We start from the raw sequence: 23,907 nt of genomic DNA, 5'->3' as shown, positions 1-23,907 counted from the left end.
AATTTATTCTGGTATCTATGGCAGTTTGCTGTTAATTGTTCAATAAAATATGGCTATGTAATTTTGCCATGCTGTTGTCTTCACTAATGTTTTTGGCTCCTAGCTGTCTGTAACATGCTGGAATTTGAGGTGTCAATGTTGTGAGCATAATGGCCAGAGACACTTCCAAATGTCTGTAGGATGTTTACAAAAAACAAGGATGTCACATTCTATGCAAAAGAGCATACAAATTCCAATACACAATCAAAAAGGTGTGAATGAAAAGCTGGCCCTTTTAATAACATCCTTGGAAAGAGGGTACATTCTTAGCAGACCTTCCAAAAATTTTCTGTTACAACCTAGCACTTTTTGGTTTCTGATAGCCATGCATATGCTTCCGTTCTATTTTTTCAAAATAGATATCAAGAATTCTTGGTTTTGTTATAAGAAACATTATTTGTTCTTGCTTTCAGCAAGGCCTTTCATTTTTGGGGTAGTGCTAGGCTTGCATGCTTGCAGCTGGCCTTGTATGCTACCACTACCAAATTTTGCAGTGCTTTAGGACTACAATTTTTTTGTTTTTAAATATAATTTCTGTAGTTTAATGCTGTGCAGCATAGGCCTGCTGCGGACATTAGCTATGTGGGGCACAAAATAGGAAACCTTAGAACCATATTTAAAAAGGAACTTAATAAGGTCCATGCTCTTCAAAAGTCCAGAAGGGGGAGCCGATGACATCTACATTCCATAGTCTATAGCTATAGTCATAAGTTTTCCTTTTTTTATTCCACTCACAGGAACCGGAAACAAATGAGGAATTAAATGTGTCCACTCCAATAACACCAGCGCACCGGCCTAAAAAGAGGAAGAACCTGTGGGAGGCAACTACTTTATTTCTTACCAAGGCAACTACTGCCGTTCAATGGAAGCCTGATGAGTCAGATGCTTTTGGCATCATCACAGCCAACAAGCTGAAAGAAATGTCTGAGGAGCAAAGACAGTTTGCAGAGAGTTTGCTCCCTGAAGTCCTGAACCAAGGGGTTAGGGGAGAATTGACACGATATACACATATGTCACATATGTCACTCCAACATATACACATATGTCGGAGTACAAATCACCACCATGACAGCTATCCACCGAACCCTCACAACATACAGCACATAGTTTGTGGTATGATTCACAATGGCAATATCTACAACATGAGCACCAACCTTCAACATTTTTATTTGGTTACTTGTCCAAATAGTTGACTCTCTTTTTTTTTAAGACAAATTGCTTTGACAATATTGCTGTTTACATTTTTTGAGTTCCATTAAATAAAATTTTCACACAAAACTACAGTTGAAGCTTCTTAAATTCAGTCTTTTAGACAAACTTGTCTTCTAGACAATGACCTGGTGTCATTGATCTTGCATGCTCCAACAAAAATGCTAATTTCTTTTGGGGTAATGACGTGCAATAACACTTGAAATGAATATTGGTGGCTCTACTTTGCAGGACACATACAAGGTGGCGGTGATCTTTGCCCTGCGAAAAGTGTCGACACATTCTACAGGGATGTGTATTTAGGCCAATCATGTGTTGTGTGTAAACCAAAGTATGAATTCCATGACATATGTCAGCCTCAAGTAATCTTCCTGTTGGCTAAAAACATTTATTTGAAAAAAAGGAAAATTGTTTTCCTTTTATTTATCCAAATTTATTACACTGCACAGTGCTTTCATCATCATGTAAAAAAACAAAACAATAATTACTAGGTATACAATTTTTATGTGATCTGCAGATAAGTAACAAAAAATAGCAATAATATAATCACTCAGTAATTGCTATTAGCCTGCAAATGATGTTATTACTGTATTTAGGAGCATTTTTGCTTTTTTTCGGATATTGTTTTCATTACCATATCTCCTCCAGGTTATTTTTGTGTTTCTGATCATGCGTGGATATTTTACGGATGAATCCTGTACTGATTATACCAAAACCGTACATTCTGTTATTGTACCAGGAACATTTTCATGCTTATCCCTTCAGATCATTTTGCATGAACTGCCGTGGTCGGTTCTTGAAAGCTGTGTACTAACAATCAGCGTTTTTTTTTTTTCGGACAATTTTCTCATCATGAGTACTAGTCATTGCAGTAGTCACTTCTCCAGACAGATCCCTTGCCACTCATCAAAATAATTGTTTGATAGAACTAAACTACATAACTGTTGTTTCTTCACTTTTATGACCTGTTCCTTATTAATGATGATTTTCTTTCCTAGCAGTTAATTAAAAGATGGAGTCAGTGGGCTTTGAACTTGTGTCAGTGGCATCAGTTTGAGACACTTCTGTGATCATTCAGAATTTATTGACATTTGACCTGCAGTTTATCTCCCGCATGTGGAACCTTCCCGACCAGCAGTAATTGAGCTTACTGTTAGCGGCTATAGCCACAGTTAGTAATCGCATGCCAAAAATCCGACAGGCTGGTTCTACTGAAGTCGCTCGATGGATCGACTTCAGTACAACCAGCCTGCCCATACATGGATCGAATCTCGACCAGTTCCTGCTGACTGGCCGAAATTCAATCCATGTATGACCAGCTAAAGTCAGTTTTTATTTCACCTAGAATAGTTGGGAAACTAAAAATTATATATTTTTTTTGGTTTGGATAAAGTGAGAAGGATTAAAACACCTATTAGGTTCTTTTTTGCTGTCTGTGCTCCCGTTAGGGAGATTCACTATCTCTATTTGTCCTATTTGTACCATTATCATTGATAGTGAGAGTAAAAAAAAAAATCCCAAATTTTGGGTTGTCCCAAATAAAATAATAGAGGGGAGATCTTCCAATGGGGACAATGGGGTTTCCTTCAATTGTAGGGATTTCCTCTCAATTTCTGTTTTGGCTATGTGACAGGAAGTAAAGGTAAACCTCCACAATGGGACAAAAATGGGAAAATATAAACTGACAGGGGTTATAATCCTCCCTTACTCTATTCAAAATGAAAAAAAAAAGTTATGCCTATAGTTCTTTAAGTCTATTTCAACTGAAGTGAGCTGTGTGCGTATTTCCTTTAATTCTGTGTGACTGGAGCTCTTTTGCATACTGGTCTATTTTCAGAAAGCCCTGGCAGGCAAACATTAATCAGATAAGCAGAAGCAGAAGTTGTTACGAATTGCTGCACAATACTTCTTGTTGCGTCATATTAATAAATAGCTAGATTGTGTTATAATTATTTTGCTTTGTTTAGTTCTATGGTCCTCGTATTGGAGCTCTTTATGTCCGTGGAATAGGGCACCAGACACCACTGCTGCCAATGTTATATGGAGGAGGACAGGAGCGCAACTACAGGCCAGGGTAAGCAGTGCTCAGTTATATTGATTCACCATATATATTTTGCATTGGAAGGTAGCATAAGCCATTTGACCATATAAACATAATAAACAGAAGCTGAAAAGGAGCTAAAACCTATTAAACTGAGAAAAGGAGAATTATCAATAATTTCAAGTTTTAAAATGCCCACAGCCCTTTGTATCATTATAACTGACTCATGTTTTTGTGCAGGTGGTGCTGATCGGCTATAAATAGCAATTCAAAACAACAAGCAAACCTAGTCAGTATACTAATGATAGCCAGCAAGCACATGCAATGATGCCTAAATTGGAAAAGTTGCCTTAATTTGAGTTTTGTGTAATCCACCAAAGTCAGAATCTAGAGACCACCTTACAGTGTCACTGGGAGTTTACTTCCTGAAGTGTCTGTTGTGTATCTTGCTTCCTCTCTGCTTCCTGTATTAGCAGTTAGAGTCAAACTTTCAATGTAGTTTCTCGGGATAGGAGGAACTGTTATTACTGACATATTTTGTACTTGAAGTTTTCAGTCAAAGACTGCAAGAATTGTGCAATGGATGTATTTGGGAATTCCTCTCCTACATCACAAACAGGGGTTTCTAGATCACTAGAATACATACAAAGGAAGCGCAGTGGACTGGTACAGTACAGAACTGCCTTGGTGGAAAACTGAAATATTGAACATGAAGGCTGTGCTCCCTGTATGCATCACAAAGTTCTATTTCTGGTTTTGACTTAAAGGGTAACTTCACTCCACAAAATAATATAGCGCATATGATTGCGACACTAATCTTTTTTGTGATTGAATGTTCTTAAAAATCACCTTTCCTTTTCAATCTGCAGCCAATGTAATTTTCTGAGAATACATTGCAATATGGCTACGTGGAGTTTTCTGTACATAGAGTGTGTACTGACCACTCCCCAGAAACATCATTTCCTGCTTGCGTGATTGGCTCATCAATTTTCCCAGAAGTCTGCCTAAGATATAAGTCAGATTTCAGGCATCCCTTGCAAAAAAAAAAAAAATGTCATTTTTTGAGAGATACTTTCAATAGGAACCCGTCTAAAGGGATGCAGACCCAGCAGATTTCCTCATTAGTGCCCTGTAGCTCCACACCTGACAGTTAATTATGAAACCACTCCCATTAGACCCACTCAGAACAGAGGCAGATACACACACATGGATTTCTTCAGAATAACAGAAGGTAGGAATCTGCAACAAAGGTTGTTATAATCCTTGCAATGTACATAGATCACCCAGAGGGGAATGTTTTTTTTCTCAACAAAAGTGGGGTTAAGCTTTTAGTCTACCTTTATGCTTACCAAAAGAGGCATCTTTTTTTTAAAAAAAATCTTTATTTATACAAAGGGTACAAAAAGAAAGTACATTGAAGGTGAATTAACAGTACACTGTGAAGGCACAAGTATAGTACAGCAGTCTTTCCTTAAAGAGAGGCCGATATTACAAAAATATGAATGCAGGGTATAACACAGTTGAATTTAGGATATTTCAGAGAAAGGACACCCCCGGTGGTGAATGCATTGATTCTTGACTGGAAAATTTGCTGTATGAAGGTTTTCCTATACTATTTTGGTGTGAAGGATGCTCCTACCAGTGCCAGTAAGGCAATAACAATCCTTGCCTGAGAAGAGGCATGTTTTCTTAGGTGGCCATCCTAAATGGGAATCTCCACTTTTGCAGTCAAAATTTGAGAAAACTCCTTTATATGTTTGTTTTGTGTCCCCACTCACACAACATACCTAAACATATTTTTTTAAATATAATTCTTACTTTTTAGATGTTTCTGAGATGAAGGCCTCATGACAGATTGCAAACATCTTGTAACAATCTCAGACTGTCACTGTCCTCACACAGCTATCCATTACCATGCAATGCAGAAAGTCAGCTTCTAACTCTTTAACCCTTTGTTAGGATAGACAGTGTTCACATTTGGTTGACAACTGATAAGGAGATCTGCCAGCACATTACAGACAGGGTTAATTTTGATACACATTAAAGTGGGAGTAAACTCCCATCTCTGACTTTTACCTATAGGTAAGCCTATAATAAGGCTTGCCTCTAGGTGCTGTAAATATTTCCTAAACGTTCACCGTTTAGGAGATATTTACTGTACATGCAGCCAGTGATGTCCCTGGCACATACGCTCTGAAGGAAAGGCCACCTGGGCTGTTCCTTCAGAGTCCTGTGCCATAAACGGCGGCTCCCACGCGCGAATGTGACATCATCGTGGCTCCGGCCAGTCACGCAGCCAGAGTCTGCGAACCCAGAAGGAAGACCTGGTGAAGATGGGAGTGGATGCAGCGGTGACAGCACGGCACTGGAAGGGCTTCGTTTTCAGGTAAGTTTAACATAATGTGCTAGTATGCGATGCATACCAGCACATTATGACATTATCTTTTAGGTTAGAAGAAAAAGAAAACACCCAGCGGTTTACTACCGCTTTGATTCCCCAAACCACTTCCATAGGAAAATTTACTTTAGGAGTAAAATGTAAGAGCAAGTAAAGTGCTAAGCTGCAATTTATATTTTTAAAAGGTATGCTATGTGAATAAGGGCATGTAACAACTATAAAGTAATTGTTATCCCGATTTGGCTGCAAAAGTGGAAATGCACTGTAACTGATTTTTTTTCAGCATGCTGGGAGATCACTGAGACCAACACTGCAGACTTTTGTCACTTCATAGTGTATGCCATTAGTAAAAAAATAAGTAACATAATGATATGGTAAGAAAATTCTGCATAATTATAGATTGATGACTTTTATATGTTTCTCGTTGTCTCCTTGACACCTGTTGTCTTCTCCAGGACAGAAAATACACCAATGATCGTGGGGCTAGGCAAGGTGAGGTCGAATTTCTTCTTCATAGCAAAGATGGTACAATTAGCAGTTTAAATGTATAGCCAATAGTTATAAAGTCTTAGTTGATAGGGCAAGGTTAAAGGCAAAGTGGATTGGTTGTTATGGACTATACATCACTATTGCTCTTTGAATTTTCTTGCTGAAAAATCTTGAGTGTATTATGTATATTTATTACTGAATACATGCTACCCTATGCATTTCCTTTCAATAGACACTGTCATTAGATACCACATTCAAGACACATTCAATTAATAACTTTAGCAAAGGAGCACATAGTGTTGCTCCCTGTCTCGTCACAATCCTTACCTTATTTGCCTATTGCTGTGCTCAATTGTTCTTTCTGCTGACCTCACTACTGTGTTCTGGATTGGTGTGGAGATTGGTGGGAGAAAGCACTGAGCACGATCAACACTCCTGAAAGTGTAGATTTCAGAAGGAACTTCAGGTAACAATTCTTCACTGGAGACATGTTCTTTAGTGGCACAAAGAGCGACCGAGTAACTTTAAGCATGCAGCAAAGCAGATGTTGTCTAAGGTGTATAATTTCATATTTCTTTAACCACTTTTTCTTCTAACAGCCTAGAGAATAAAATGGCGGTCGTTGCAATACTTTTTTTTTGCACCGTATTTGCGCAGCGTTCTTAAAAGCGCACTTTTTTTGGAAAAAATTCACTTTTTTGAATAAAAAAATAAGACAACAGTAAAGTTAGCCCAATTTTTTTTTTATTGTGAAATATAATGTTACGCCAAGTAAATTGATACCCAACATGTCACGCTTCAAAATTGCGCCCACTCGTGGAATGGCATCAAACTTTTACCCGCAAAAATTTCCATAGGCGATGTTTAAAAAATTGTACAGGTTGCATATTTTGCGGTACAGAGGAGGTCTAGGGCTAGAATTATTGCTCTCGCTCTATCGGTCGCGGCGATACCTCACATGTGTGGTTTGACCACCGTTTTCATATGCGGGCGCTACTCGCGTATGCGTTTGCTTCTGCGCGCAAGCTTGTCGGGACGGGGGGTTTTTAAAAAAAAAATATATATATTTTTATTATTTATTTTACATTATTTTATTTATTTTTACACTGTTTTAAAAAAAAAAAAAAAATTGTGTCACTTTTATTCCTATTACAAGGAATGTAAACATCCCTTGTTATAGAAAAAAGCATGACAGGACCTCTTAAATATGAGATCTGGGGTCAAAAAGACCTCAGATCTCATATTTACACTAAAATGCAATAAAAAAAAAGTCATTTAAAAAAATAACATTGAAAAAAATATGCCTTTAAGAGGCGTGGACGGAAGTGACGTTTTGACGTCGCTTCCGCCCTGCAGTGTCATGGAGACAAGTGGGCGCCATTTTAGCCTCACTCGTCTCCAGGCACACCAGAGGGAAGGACGCGATCGCCTCCGCCGCTACCGACGGCTCCGATAAGCGGCGGAGGGCACCGGATCGCGGCGGGAGGGGGGGGGGGCCTCTCCCGCCACCGATAAAAGTGATCTTGCGGCGAATACGCCGCAGGGACCACTTTTCTCTGAAAGCCGGCCGCCGCACGAAAACGGGGATACCGGGGTTATGGCAGCTAGCTGCTGCCATAACAACGATATCCCCGTTCAAAGTTTGGACGTACATCGTCGTGCGGCGGTCGGTAAGTGGTTAATTAACAAGTGCATATTGCCATATTTCTCTAGTTAACTTTTTGTTTGTAGTAGAGTATTCTTATAGGTGAGAATTTATGCTTACAAAAGCCCGAGTTCCCAAATGAGAGGAGAAACTGCCTGACCAATAACAGCCCTCAACACAGTACAATGGATGGCACAGAGAGATATAGCACTTATTGTTGGTTACCTATAAGTATTATCAGGTGATGTGAGATTCTCTATGGGAGGAGGATATTTCACCACAGTGACATAACATTACCCTGTATAAAATAGGATAGGATTGATTTCTGTAGACTGAGCAGGATAGGATTGTCTTGTGTTCAGAACCCCATATCTTCTGCTCCACCACCTTCCTATATTGCTCATTTAGAACAGTGGTGCTCAACTACTGAGCCATGACCTCCCTCCTCCCAGGCCCTCCAGCCAGCTGCATATCCCCTAACATTCCAGAATGCCACCCAACCCTCCATGGTAGTGCCCAGCTCTCCTCAACCTCCCATAGTACCACCAGGCCCCCTAAAAGCCCTCCAGCCCCCATGGTGCCCCAACCTCCGACAGTGTCCTGCAGTGCCATCCTCCTACAGTGCACCTCAGTCCTGAAGTGCCCTCCAATTTCTAACAGTGCCCCTGCAAAGCTTCTAGCCCCCTGGGGAGACCCCAGCACCCACAGTTACCTCTAGCTCCCCCCAGAAACCACTCGTGCAACGTCATCACGTCTGTTGCAGAGCCTACACACCCCCTCCCCCAATTCCCTCCACTGTGACACCCAGCCCCATCCAGAGCTTTCCAACATTTCAATACATATTTTGTATCCCCATGTTTTTATTGTGTGACTTTAAGTGTTATTTACTGTAACAATGTGGATTAATCTAATTGTACTGCTGTTCCTCCAGGCTGCAGAGTTAGTCAGTTTACACTGTGCTGTATATAAGAGCCACCTGCGAGAAGTACGGGATTATCTGGAACAGCGATTACAGGTGAGCAACATCTTCCTGAAGAATATTTTTCACAGCACTGGGGTGGCTTTTCTGGGAGGTAGTTTTCATCTTCCCACACCATCTATTTGTTTGGATTGCAGAAACAAATGTATTTTACCCTTGTATAAAGCACTAACAGATTAAGTACAGCTTTACAGAGTATACATTACAAGTATATCAGCCCCTGCTCTGATGTTTTTTTTACTGTCTAAAGTCCCTAGTTATACAGAAAAGACTCCATAGGGCCAGTAAACTGACTAGTATGTTACAGCCATTAATGTCTAAACCGCTGGCAACAAAAGTGAGTACACCCCTAAGTGAAAATGTTCAAATTGGGCCAAATTAGCCATTTTCCCTCCCCGGTGTCATGTGACTCGTTAGTGTTACAAGGTCTCAGGTGTGAATAGGGAGTAGTTGTGTTAAATTTGGTGTTATCGCTCTCACTTTCTCATACTGGTCACTAGAGGTTCAACATGGCACCTCATGACAAAGAACTCTCTGAGGATCTGAAAAAAAGAATTGTTGCTCTACATAAAGATGGCCTAGGCTATAGGAAGATTGCCAAGACCCTGAACCTGAGCTGCAGCACGGTGGCCAAGACATACAGCAGTTTAACAGGACAGGTTCCACTCAGAACAGGCCTTGCCATGGTCGACCAAAGAAGTTGAGTGCACGTGCTCAGAGTCATATCCAGAGGTTCTCTTTGGGAAATAGACGTATGGAGTGCTGCCAGCATTGCTACAGAGGTTGAAGGGGGGGGGGGGGGGTCAGCCTGTCAGTGCTCAGACCATACGCCGCAAAGCATCAAATGGGTCTATATGGCTGTCATTCCAGAAGGAAGCCTCTTCTAAAAGTGATGCACAAGAAAGCCGCAAACAGTTTGCTGAAGACAAGCAGACTAAGGACATGGGTTACTGAAACCATGTCCTGTGGTCTGATTAAACCAAGATAAACTTATTTGGTTCAGATGCTTTCAAGCATGTGTGGCGGCAACCAGGTTGGGAGTACAAAGACAATTGTGTCTTGCCTACAGTCAAGCATGGTGGTGGCAGTGTCATGGTCTGGGGCTGCATGAGTGCTGCCGGCACTGGGGAGCTACAGTTCATTAAATGAACCATGAATGCCAACATGTACTGTGACATACTGAACCAGAGCATAATCCCCTCCCTTCGGAGACTGGGCCGCAGGGCAGTATTCCAATATGATAATGACCCCAAACACACCTCCAAGACAACCACTGCCTTGCTAAAGAAGCTGAGGGTAAAGGTGATGGACTGACCAATCATGTCTCCAGACCTAAACCCTATTGAGCACCTCAAACGGAAGGTGGAGGAGCGCAAGGTCTCTAACATCCACCAGCTCCGTGATGTTGTCATTAAGGAGTGAAAGAGGACTCCAGTGGCAACCTGTGAATCTCTGGTGAACCCCATGCCCAAGAGGGTTAAGGCAGTGCTGAAAAATAATGGTGGCCACGCACTCACTTTTGTTGCCAGCGGTTTAGACATTAAGGGCTGTGTGTTGAGTTATTTTGAAGGGACAGCAAATTTACACTGTTATACAAGCTGTACACTCACTACTTTACATTGTAGCAAAGTGTCATTTCTTCAGTGTTGTCACATGAAAAGAGATAATAAAATATTTACAAAAATGTGAGGGGTGTTCTACACACACACAGTGGCAAAAATTATTTGATTGATCCCCTGCAGATTTTGTAAGTTTGCCCACTTACAAAGAAATGAAGGGTCTATAATCTTTATCATAGGTGTATTTTAAATGTTAGAGACAGAATATCAACCAAAAATCCAGAAAAAACACATGATACAAATGATATAATTTGAGTTGCAGTTCAGTGAGTAAAATAAGTATTTAATCCCCTACCAACCAACAATAATTCTGGCTCCCACAGACTGGCTATAGTATGTGCTCATGTGGTACCCAGATTAGTTCTGTTAACCACTTAAGGACCGAGCCTTTTTCTGAGATTTGTTGTTTACAAGTTAAAAACAATTTTTTTTGCTAGAAAATTACTTAGAACCCACAAAACATTATACATTTTTTTTCTAACACCCTAGAGAATAAAATGGCGGTCGTTGCAATACTTTCCTTCACACCATATTTGCACAGCGGTCTTACAAACTTTTTTGGAGAAAATACACTTTTTTAAATAAAAAAATAGGACAACAGTAAAGTTAGCCCAATTGTTTTTTATATTGTGAAACATGTCACACTTCAAAATTGCACCCGCTCGTGGAATGGCGACAAACTTTTACGCTTAAAAATCTCCATAGGCAATGTTTAAAAAACTCTACAGGTTGCATGTGACGTTTCGACGCCGCTTCCACCCTGCAATGGTATGGAGACGGGTGGGGGCCATCTTCCCCTCACTCATCTCCATACCAAACCAGGGAGAGGACCCGATTGCCTCCGCCGCTGCCGACGGCTCTGGTAGGCGGCAGAGGGCACCAGAGAAAGACGGGGGGACCCCCTCACGTCGCCGATAAAAGTGATCTTGCGGCGAATCCACCTCAAAGACCACTATTATCGGAAACCAGACCGCTCACTGAAGAAGAGGATACCGGGGTTATGGCAGCTAGCTGCTGCCATAACAAAGACATACCTCTTCAAAATGCCGACTTATATTGGCGTGAGCCGGTCTGGAAGTGGTTAAGAAGATGCTCCTAACGACAACTTGTTATGTGTATAAAAGACACCTGTCCACAATTTTCTTTCTTCCATTTAAATCTCACCATTATGGGCAAGACCAAAGAGCTGTCAAAGGACGTCAGGGACAAGATTGTAGACCTGCACATGGCTGAAATGGGCTACAAGACCATTGACAAGAAGCTTTGTGAAGAGTAGATTGCGGTATGGGCGATTATTCGCAAATGGAAGAAAATAACAAAATAACCATCAATCGCCCTCGGTCTAGAGCTCAGTGCAAGATTTCACCTCATGGTGTAAGGATGATCATGAGAAAAGTGAGGGATCAGCCCAGAACTACACGGGAGGAGCTTGTGAATGATCTCAAGGCAGTTGGGACCACAGTCACCAAACAAATCATTGGTAACACAATATGCCTCCATAGATTGAAATCCCGCAGCACCCACAAGGCCCCCCTCCTCAAGAAGGCACATGTACAGGCCTGTCTGAAGTTTGCCAATGAACATCTAAATGATTGAGAAAAGGATTGGGAGAAAGTGCTGTGGTCAGATGAGACCAAAATGGAGCTCTTTGGCATTAACTTGACTTGCCGTGTTTGGAGGAATTAAAATGCTGACTGTGACCCTAAGAACACCATCCCCTCAGTCAAGCACGGAGGTGGAAACATTATGTGTTGGGCTTGTTTCTCTGCTAAAGGTACAGGCCGACTTTGCCGCATTGAGAGGCCAATGGATAGGGCCATGTATTGTAAAATCTTAGATGAGAACCTTCTTCCCTCAGCCAGAACACCGAAGATGGGTCTTCCAGCATGACAATGACTCAAAACATACCTCCAAGGCAACAAAGGATTGGCTCAAGAAGAAGCACATTAAGGTTATGGAGTGGCCTAGCCAGTCTCCAGACCTTAGTTCCATTGGAAATTTTGTGGAGGGAGCTGAAACTTCAAGTTGCCAAGCGACAGCCAAGAAACCTTAATGCCGCGTACACACGGTCGGACTTTACGGCGGACTTTGCCCGGCGGATTTTTCGACGTACTTTCCGACGGACTTTGTGAATGAACGGACTTGCCTACACACAATCCACCAAAGTCCGTCGAATTCGTACGTGATGACGTACGACCGGACTAAAACAAAGAAGTTCATAGCCAGTAGCCAATAGCTGCCCTAGCGTGCCTTTTTGTCCGTCGAACTAGCATACAGACGAGCGGACTTTTCGACCGGACTCGATTTCAACGGATAAATTTTAAACAAGTTTAAAATCTAAGTCCGTCCAACTTTTGAGAAAACAAAGTCCGCTGGAGCCCACACACATCGAATTGTCCGACGAAATCCAGTCCGCCGGGCAAAGTCCGCCGTAAAGTCCGCTCGTGTGTACGCGGCATAAGAATTTAGAAAAGATCTGTAAAGAAGAGTGGACCAAAATTGCTCCTGAGATGTGTGCAAACCTGGTAACCAACTACAAGAAACATCTTACCTCTGTGCTTGCCGACAAGGGTTTCTCCACAAGTCATGTTTTGCTTGGGAATCAAATACTTATTTTACTCACTGAACTGCAACTCAATTTATGACATTTGTATCATATGTTTTTTTTTCTGGATTTTTGGTTGATATTCTGTCTCTATCATTTAAAATACACCTATGATAAAAATTATAGACCCATTTATTTTTTTTGCAAGTGGGCAAACTTACAAAATCTGCAGGGAATCAAATAATTATTTTCCCCAATGTACAGTATATATATAAGATATTTAAAAAAACAAGTATTTAATTGTGGTACATTCCACCTAGTACTGCGATGCAGTGTATAAATACACCATACTACAATACAGTTCCTGTCACATAAATAAGTTACATTCACTCAGCGGTATGATGCCTAACGTCTTGTGTGTGTGGATCAAAGTTCCACGAACCAGCACATCATGCATGATGCCACTTTACTCCGTAAGCATTGTGTGGCCCCTAAGGCACCACCCATAAACCCTAGTGTCGGCAATGTCAGACATGAAGTGCCTGAGCTAGATCCTGCCCTGCTTGTCCCACATTTCACTGCAACAAAAGCAGGCAGTTCAAAACATTTCAACAAGCAACGGGTGTGATGGGGGATAGGAAAGAGGGATGAGGAGGGAGAGTTCACAGGCCTGAACCTTTTTTGAAGGACAAAGACACATAAGGGACAGTGGAGGAAGGGGAAATCTTCAGATCTCTTCTTCCTCTGTAAAGTCTAGAAGGGTATAGTCTCTGAGCAGACTATGGACCAGTCTGCAACAGTGATCATCCTGTCCCTCTAAAGGATAAAGAGCTTTCTGGTGCAGAGCAAAACATCCTTAAAGCAATACATTATTCGCCAACCCTCATCGGTGTCCTTTTGTGCAAATGCACCACAAAATAGTCTGTTCAACACCCCAAATTGGATGATGGCTGTCTGTGGCACAGTCTTTGAGTTCTGGTTTCAGGGCCCTCAACAGGTCCTGTGCAAAGGGGTACTCCCAGAAAACATGCAAAGCAGTTTCTTCATGGATTATACAAAAGGGGTTGTGCCTGTATCTACAGAGGTTTCTGGCATGCATAAATGTCCTTAGTGGCAACCCCCCTTTGATTGCCATCTATGCTAGATCTTTGTGCCTGTCGAGTCTATTTGAAGAAACACTCCTTCAGACCAACTTGCAAGTGGCTAGAGGTAGGCCAGGAACAGACTCCTCAATGTCCTTGTCTCTGATCAACTTGTAGATAGTCTTTGGCTTCCACAAGTTGTGCCTCACTCCTTCCAACCCCTACTCCTTGTTAAACTTAAAAGTAATACCAGGGAGTTTCCAAATTATAGAGATTGGAGCTGTTCCATTTGTCCTATCCAAGGGTCCTCCAAAGTGGCAGGAGAAAAAAACAGGACATGGAGTTGCCACCAGTGAAATAATCTTGTCGATCAAAGTCTTGTGGATGTAGTTGCAGACAAAAAACACCCTCTGCTCTGTGGAGATGTCGAGTATGCCCTTACCGCCTTTGAGGGACTCCTTGAATTTGAATACCCACTTTAATCTGTCCATCCTGGAGCCCCAGATGAAGTAAAACATCATCCTGGAGATGGCCTTTCAGGTGTTGACCCGGGGTGGGGGGATCAGTCTGTCCTTTCAAGACTTCAGGGCTGCGCTCTCAGCTCCAAACTAGATTTTGATTAAATCTGCTCTGATGTTGAAGGGGATGAACACAGTGGAAGGCTGGAACCACTCTTCGAAAAGCATGGCCTCTGACTTCCCACAGTTGACTTTTGCCCCTGAAGCTCATCCGAATACTTGCAGGTCTAGACGAAGGAGCCGAAGGAACGCTGGCCAGCACAGAGCACCGTCACATCATCCATGTAGAGTGAGCAGTTGACTTTCTCTCTGGATCTGATGTGGTGATCTCTGATCTCTGAATTCCGTCTGAAGGATTTAGCGAAGAGCTCTATACAACAAACAAAAAGCATCTGTTTTAGACCACTTAGTCCTCATCAATGCAATGTTTTTTAGGTTTTAACTGGCTCAATGATTTAGGGTATTCGAGCCCAGGGGTAGTGCACCTGTTAAAGCATTTGTTAATCCCCCCCCCAAAATACAGATCCTGTTCCCTTAAATCATGTTATACAGCACAGTGCTTGTGCTGTGTCATTTGGACCCCCATATCACCTGAAATACCTGGCTGATCCTGCCTAGCTATGCTCTACCCTCTGCAAACAGACCACGATAATCGTGGCTGCTGAGCCCTGACATCATGGTCCATTTCCATGCCTCCGTCATCCGCAGCCTGCTATCTGTCTTCTGTGTCCTTCTCCCCCCTCCTCCCCCTCCCCTCTCTGTCTGTCTCTGCTCGTACAATGTGCCCCCCCCCCCTCCTGCTGCTCTAACTGCTCTCATATCTTCTATTACATCATCCCATCCTCTCTGCACCATTATAAGAAGATTCCCTGTGCCTGTGTTCAGTAAAAATACTGCATGATTCTACCTGTATGAGCTCTGCTCCCACCACTCAGCTGATTGTCGGCGGCTCTGCGCTGTCCCTCCTCTCTCCTCCCTGGCTGATGTCAGCGGGAGGGCTTGGCCCCGCCCACTGCAACTGTGAGCCTGTGACAGAACCATAGAGGAATCAGCTGTGCGCCTGGAGTGGAGCTGGTGCAGAGAGAATGGGATGATTTAATAGAAGTGGGTTAACAACCACTTTAAAGTCACAGTAACCATTAGGTTGCCAAGAGGTGGTATAAAAGGAACCAAAAATCACACCTTTTAAAGTACTGTGAAAGCATATATATATATAGCATTGTCTTCTTATAACATTAGGTATTTACATATCCTCATGTGAAACACAAAATCCAAAAACGAGCTGTTTCTGCTTGTAGTGGGTGTAGTCAATTAAATCATTCTTTTTTGCCCTTGTGGACATCCGTGCATCCAGAACCATTGGTTTATAGCGCATATATAGCCACTGGTAACAGAAATCAGAACAGAGGGACCTCATGCAAAAATTCTTTGCATGCAAATAGTGTTTCCTGTGTGGAAGTTAACTCAGGACCTCAGCATTGCAAGGCAGGGGTGGTAGCCACCTATCTATATCCACCTACTGATACTCTTGCATATTTATATTGTTGTTTGTTACAGTTTATGAATTCCCTAGCATTAGACTTTTTATGTAAATATATTTCTAGGCTGTATTTGGTGACAGGATCCGATTTAACTCTCACTTCCCTGGCACAAAACGTCTTCCTAACACATGCAACGTGTCACTGCTGAAGCCTTCTGTCCTAGGTAATTATTTTTGTATCTTTGTTCATTAATCATCATTATTATGCACAGTTGTGCACTGCATACACTAGAAAATGTTACACATGAAGCAATTTTATTGGTCTTTTTGTTTATACAAATACTAGTCGTTTGAGGCTTATTATTTATAACCCATACGGAGAAGTGTCATTTTGTATGACAGTTCTTTAGATTGTAGTCACATGTTCTCTTTGTCACTGATTTTAATCACATTGTTACATGTCACGGTACCAATACTGGTAATACAGCAGGGCACTGCATCATGTCCATCCCATTGTGGCTCTTGCATGGCCTAAAGTCACTCACACACATTCCAAAATGGAGACAAAGCTTGTTTTAGACAATCCCTGCCTGTGTGTAGGTCAGAGACAGTTTTTGACTGCCATTGGATATGCACTTGGATATCTGGCACCCAAGATGGAAAATGTAGATGTACCATCATTATGTATAAGTGATTCTCATAATTTGTCCACTGCACAATTTGGGTGTTGCCCTGTCAGATTGGGCTTTCACAGCAAATGACCAGATTTGTTGCAGATGGGACCACTGATCAGTCTGCTTTAATAGGCTTTGCTAGACTATCACATTAGGTTGTATGCATGATCCCGCTGCTAGACATGATTTTCCAAAAAGATTCTGTACAAAAGGTGTACAAAAAAAAATATATGGGCTGCCGTTGCTGATCTTTACTTTTGAATATTTTAATTGCCTGACTGCCATGCAAATGCTTTGCCCTGTGTACTGCCTAGGTCACTGATCTGGAATAAATATACATATTAGTGACTCTGATATCTTTGGTGGTACTGATTTCAATGCTGCCACCATAGGTTTTCTAGGTCTGCTATTCAGAAGGCTGCTAGCATTTTCAGCAGGAGGTCGGCAATGTAAGCCTGCATTTTGTTCTATAATCAAAAGAAAAGTACCCCCGGTACTGCGGGACTTTAAAGGCAAACTTGTAGACAATGTATAATGAAACATATAAAATGTATTATTTAACCACTTGCTTACTGGGCACTTAAACCCCCTCCTATCCAGACTAATTTTCAGCTTTCAGCACTGACGCATTTTGAATGACAATTGCGCAGTCATACAACACTGTACCCAAATGAAATGTTTATCATTTTTTCCCCACAAATAGAGCTTTCTTTTGATGGTATTTGATCACCTCTGCGGTTTTTATTTTTTGTTGAAAAAATGTAAAAAGACTGAATTAAAAAAAATATATATATTTTTTTTTTATATTTTGTTATAAAAAAATTAAAACAGGTAATTTTTCTCCTTCATTGATGTACGCTGATGAGGCGGCACTGATAGGCGGCAGTGATGGGCACTGATGGGTGGCAGTGATGGGCACTGATGAGTGGCAATAATGGGCATTGATCAGTTACACTGATAGGCAGCACTGCTAGGTGGCACTGATTGGCACTACTGGTGGGCATTGATAGGTGGCACTTGTGGGCATTGATAGGTGGCACTTGTGGGCATTGATAGGTGGCACTTGTGGGAACTGTTAGGTGGCACTGTTAGCTTGCACTGTTAGGTGGCCAAGATGAGGCAGATGTGCCTCTTCCACTTCGGGAACTTTGTCCCTCTCATCTGAGCCGGTGATCTGCTTTTTTTTCTACTCACGCTATCAGCGTGAGTAGAAAAAAAAAAACGATTACCGATCTTTTGTTAACATCATGTGATCAGCTGTCATTGGCTGACAGCTGATTACATGGTAAGGGGCCGGGACCGGCCCCTTACTCGGATCGGTGATCAGCCGAGTCATAGTGACTCGTGATCACAGCGCGCTCAGCGCGAGCCCTGCAGGGCGCGTGCACAGGGGAGGCCATCATATGAATTCAGGTTTGGGAATTCAGGTCTGCGCTGTGGCCGTCATTCGGCCATAGCGCGGATGTCAAGTGGTTAAAGATTAAAAACCATAATGGTGCAAAACATCACCATACATAATAACAATACAGCATATACATATAGTACCATACTCGAAAGAGCTAAAGAAACTTTGAAAGAAGGTTGAAATGGAGCTGAGCAAATAAGGAAACGCATTGAAAAATGACCAAATGGGTGGGAAACCCCCTAGGCTTAAGAAGTCCCTCACAAGGTTCCCCAGAAAGGGTCTCCGCAGCCAACTCAATGAAACTGACGTAGGACTGGCACTGTGGATAGTTATTCCTATGAGAGAAAAATCTTGTATTGTATACAATATATATGTGTAGATTTTTACACCAAAGAGTCTATAAACCCATTTGATTTACTTTACATAATCTCGACAATGTTTAAACTCGTCATGTACGCTCTGGTTTCGTCATGTAATCTTCAGTCTAAACATTAATGTTTTTTCCCTCCCCCTTTCTTTATTGATCCATATGTGCCATTATTATGTTCAAATATCTTTACTCTCGCAGGACTAACTATCCACAGCGCCAGTCCTAAGTCAGGTTCTTTGAGTTGGCTGTGGAGACCCTTTCTGGGGATCCTTGTGAGGGACTTCTTGAACCTAGGATTATACAAAATACTGGGATGTTGGCAACAAAAAATTGGAGCGTTTTCACTCTCCATAGTGGTTCTTCCTCTATAATGCATTTTATTCTAAGTCTATGTTTCCTTTAACAGATCTGAGCATAGACATGTGTGTTTGTATAGACTTAGACCCGTCGGCCGCTTTAAGAGCTATAGGGGGCGCGCCAGAGCTGATGCGCATGGCCGGCAGCCGCCATGTCCACTGGCGACCCGTGATCGCTCCTCAGAGAGCCAGAACGGGGATCTGTCAATGTAAACAGACATCTCCCTATTCTGTCAGGGAAGTAGAGAGAGATCTGCGGTTCCTAGTAATCAGGAACAGCGATCTCTCTCTACTCCCTGTCAGTCCCATCCCCCCACAGTTAGAAACACCTCCCTAGGGAAAACTTAACCCCTTGATCACCCCCTAGTGGTAACCCCTTTCCTGCCAGTGACATTTATACAGTCATCAGTGGCTATTTATAGCACTGATGGCTGTATAAATGTCAATGGTCCCAAAAAAAGTGTCCGATCTGTCTGAATGTCGCAGTCCCGCTAAAAATCGCTGATCACCACCATTACTAGTAAAAAAAAAAATTATAATAAAAATGCCTTAAATATATCCCCTATTTTGTAGAAGCTATAACTTTTGCGCAAACTAATTAATATACACTTATTGCGATTTTTTTTTTTTTTTTTTTTTTTTTACCAAAAATATGTGGAAGAATACATATTGGCCTAAACTGATTAAGAAATTTAGTTTTTTTTATATATTTTTTGGGGATATTTATTATAGCTAAAAGTAAAAAAAATTTTTTTTTTCAAAATTTACACTCTTTTTATGTTTAAAGCGTAAAAAATAAAAACCACAGAGGTGATCAAATACAGCCAAAACAAAGCTCTATTTGTGGGGGAAAAAAAAGGACATAAATTTTGTTTGTGTACAACGTCGCATGACCGCGCAATTGACAGTTACAGCGACGCAGTGCCGTATCTCAAAAAATGGCATGGTCATTAAGGGGATAGATCCTTCCGGGGCTAAAGTGGTTGAAGAGTAAGTTCACCTTTACAGAAAAATCTGTAAGGTGAACTTACATAGGACCCCCTCCTCACACCCCCCCCCCCGTTCCCGCTGACTTGGAGCGCGTCGATCACCCGCTAGGAGACATCGGGTCGCTGCCTCACCGGGCTGCGGCTTAGAAATCCCCCGCAGCTTAATCTCCAAAATGTACCGCATAAGGAGGTACGTTTAGGAGAATTCTAATTGGTCGGTGCCGACCAATCAGAACCCGCGTAGCCGTACTGTCAAGAGGAGAGAAAGTCGCAGGGGATTTCAAAACCCCAGACCGGTACAGCGGCAATACGATCTGTCAGTGCAGGGGATCGCCAGACCCCATGTTAGCGGGACCGGGTGCAATGGGAAGGGGGTCCAGTGTAAGTTCACCTTACAGATTTTCTGTAAAGGAAACTTACACTTTAAGCACTCGACACTAGAAAAGCAACACTTTCATGGGCATTTATCAAACATTCTTGAAGCTTTTTCAGGGCTTCAAAAACCCAATGAAAACATGTCATAAATGCTGTAGGAGCGTTAATGCGCATTGCTTCATTCTTTATAATCGACATACATGTGAACAGGCCTTTAGCGTGGACAGTTCTTCTGCACTACAAAGCAAGATCTGTATTTGTGTGACCCAGTTCTTTATCATATTTTTCTTGAAGGACGTGAATGGCTGGCCCATTGTCATTCTCTTCAGGCAAGTGTTGGAGCAGCTTGTCACTCAGACCGGGGAGACAGGTAAAGAGGAATTCTGTTAGTGTATATAAGCCAAAACTTTTGTTTTTTCATTTTGGATAGCAAAGGGAAGGGTTAAAACCCCTGCCAGGTTATTTCATTGTCGTCTGTTTGCTGTTGGGGACATTTCTTTTCACTTTCTGTCCAAGAGATTTAACAGGAAGTTAAAGTAAATCTTCCAAAGTGCAGAAAATTCCCTCCTTGAGCTGGCCATGCATGCATCATAAAATCGACCACTTCAGCAGGGACTGGTCGACATTCAACCCTTGTATGAGCACTGTGGCTGACCAGTGTCAATATGTCAATCAACTTCTGTTCAACCAACATGCTGGAAAATTTCCCTTCAATTTGCACTGCAGGCTATAGCCTGCAGCGCTGATCAGTGTATTCTGACAACAGAGAAGCCACCCTACTGTCAGAATACAATGACACAGTAGGGAGGATTCCCCCATCCCTCTGACTGAACATAAAAAAAAAAAACGACTTATCTATGGCTTGCTTTGGGCAGAGAAACCTATTGTCATCTTAGACATAGATTTCTCTATTATAAAGTTGCCCCTTATTTGGGAACAATTTCTAAATTTTTAATTTCCCCTCATTTTCTTTCTCGTTGACAATTGTCACTAATATGAATAGAGAGGTTAACTACCTCAGTGGGGATACAGACAGCATGAAACACTTTACAGAGGGTCCAACTTTTATCCAGCTATACAAAACAAAAAAAGGGTCTTCCTAGAGATATATTTTAAGTGCTATTTATTTCTAAACTGTACCATTACCTTAGTGTACTGTCAGAAAGATGAAAATCATTTTTGGGAAAAATTATATGTTTTTGGGCTTCCATAATCGCTATCTCATTAAAAGGGTGGAAGAATTGAACCTGTGTGTGAGATGGTATAGCTGAGCTAGTCTAAACCAAGAAAAAAGAAAAAGAAAAGCTATTTGGCTTTTGTGCAACATGAGCTTCTCTTGCTTTCACCCATTTAGGCTCTCCTGTCAGCATGATGAACATTTTTCAGTTCGTCAGATGCTGGACTGTTTAAATCTGTCCCTATGCAAGAAATAGATCCAGTGCTGGCCACACACACGGACATTTCAACCACTTTCATTTTACAAAAACCACCTATTGGATCAAGGCAACCTACCAATATCATTGGAACATCAATAGAAGCTGTTGGTGGTATGCTGTATTAATTCGTTTGGGCATTTTGTAGTTGAAATTGCCATGTGTATTGCCAGTAAAAAATAGTCTGTGGAACTAAACCTTATCCTTTCCAGCCAAGAAGACTGCTATCTTGGCCTCTGTTTGATCGGTAGCTACCATGGTGCTGCACATGTGATCAGCTATGAAAGCATCCATTTAATGGTTTGACAGTTTACACAAGCAAATGTGACAATTAGCATCTCCGGCATGCCGGGAATGTAACTGTTTTTTGAAACAGTTAAATCAATGGGTTTAGTTCTGCTTTAAACAATAAAAATAGCTAATTTTAAAGCAGTATTCTAATTTTTAACTTGACCCTAGTTTTTATTTTACGTTTCCTCATTTTGTATATTAAAATATCTGAAAATAAAGTGCCCAATTTTCCCATAGAAACCAGTCAGATTCCTACCTTAATTTCCTAACCTGTGCTAGAAAAATCAGCTGGAGTTTGGATGCCATGGGGGACACAACTATATCCTACTTTTTTATGCATGGAGCTCAGTTTTCTAAGAAAGGTGATAACTGCACAACAGTTTTGGTAACTGACCAGCTCTCCACTTGTGTATTATATTAGTATTTCAGTGTTTCAGGCGGACCTGTCAGTTTGTAGTAGGCATTACATTGAAAATACACTTACATGTCACATCTTAAACTTTTTCCTGCAGTCCTTCCCATGTACTGTTAAGCAGTGGAGTATCCCGAGAATCCGCGCGTGGCGCTGTTCGTTTGAGTGTGGGTCGGGAGACATCAAGAGAAGATGTAGATGTGATTGTTAGGGATCTTGAACAAGCAGCACAAAAACTGGAATGTAAAGAGTCGAGTAAGAGAGATCTGAAAACATAGGAATGGGACAGAAAGGAGCTGTGCTTACAGGTTACATAGCAATAAATATTAGAAAAAAGGCATTTATATCTACATACATTTGATTATATATACTTTTTAATTAATTTAATCAAATTTCATTATACACACATTCTCCGCTATTGCACATACCTAATTATACTTGCACGCACTCATACTCACATTCATTCTATACCCACACATAGTCAAGCAACTCATCATTTGTATTGACTGCTTCTTCTTATTTTACTTTATATTTGTACACAGATCTGGGCAGATGTCAGTTATGCACATATTTCACTTTATGGCATTGTGTAGTGGCTGCCCCGACCCGCTCCCTGGCCACTGTTCCTCATGGGCCCTGTTTCGAGGATCTCCCGCCTCAACCCCGGTTGGGACCACTTATGCCAGGCCACCGTTTTATCCCACTCCCTGGAGCTGGCCTTATTTTATGGGCTGCTTTGTAAGTAATACTGAACGTGCTTGGCAGAAAAATGAGAAATAATTCAACACTCAGTTGGTATCTCTCCCTCAGCGCTCATGGAAAGTATGTTACTTTAAAATAACAAGAGCAGCTACTATAATAATAAAACATTAAAGCAGAAATATGTCACAGCAACAAATACCATAAAATTAGCAGTGCTAAAATAATCCAAACGTTTTAGGATTTGTTAAAAGTTCACTAAAATAGTTAAATAAGTATGAAGTCCACTTTATATATAAAATGAGGTAGATGTAAACGTAGGATTGTCCATTTACATCTACCTCATTTTATATATAAAGTGGACTTCATACTTATTTAACTATTTTTGTGAACTTTTAACAAATCCTAAAACGTTTGGATTATTTTAGCGCTGCTAATGTTATGGTATTTGTTGCTGTGACATATTTCTGCTTTAATACTGAACGTGCTTCTTCTTTTTCTTTCCTCCTCTGCTTTTCTCCTATCTATGGGGAATAGTGGATCCCTGTAGACATTCCAATAATTTATCTATTCATTTTTTAGCCCATTCATGCATCCAACTCCTGATGATTGGCAACAGGACACGAAAGACGTTGAGTGTTCATCTATGGGTGCCAAGTATAAGTTTGCCCTGATAACTGTATTATATTACAACTTTTATCAATTTCATCTATCAAGTATCAATTATTTGTATGTATCTGATTGTTTATTATTTATTTTGTCTGTCACAAATCATGTTCATCAATTTATTATTCGCTATTAAATGTATTATTATTATTATGGATATTGATTCTTTATGACCACGTTCTGTATCATAAAT

At 41.3% G+C, this 23,907-nt stretch overlaps 1 protein-coding gene across 3 annotated transcripts in view; it reads left to right on the top strand.

The window, feature by feature from the left end:
* The window catches only part of SCLY (selenocysteine lyase), a 53,005-nt gene extending 29,743 nt beyond the window's left edge, over nt 1-23,262 (top strand). For 2 of the 3 annotated variants that reach the window (XM_073625700.1, XM_073625699.1), the window contains exons 8-13: nt 3,216-3,322; nt 6,143-6,179; nt 8,753-8,836; nt 16,169-16,268; nt 20,508-20,583; nt 22,450-23,262. In XM_073625700.1, the coding sequence (XP_073481801.1) occupies nt 3,216-3,322; nt 6,143-6,179; nt 8,753-8,836; nt 16,169-16,268; nt 20,508-20,583; nt 22,450-22,627 (582 nt within the window). In that variant the 3' untranslated portion in view covers nt 22,628-23,262. Of the gene's footprint in view, nt 1-776; nt 1,318-3,215; nt 3,323-6,142; nt 6,180-8,752; nt 8,837-16,168; nt 16,269-20,507; nt 20,584-22,449 lie in introns of those variants that run through there. The other variant, XM_073625701.1, reaches the window with a different exon arrangement.
* The last annotated feature ends 645 nt before the right edge of the window (nt 23,263-23,907 follow it).

The sequence above is a fragment of the Aquarana catesbeiana genome, linkage group LG04, assembly GCF_042186555.1.
Source record: "Aquarana catesbeiana isolate 2022-GZ linkage group LG04, ASM4218655v1, whole genome shotgun sequence".
Taxonomy (NCBI): Eukaryota; Metazoa; Chordata; class Amphibia; order Anura; family Ranidae; genus Aquarana; species Aquarana catesbeiana.
The sequence above is the reverse complement of the archived record's forward strand: the minus strand, read 5'-3'. Positions and strand labels throughout refer to the sequence as shown.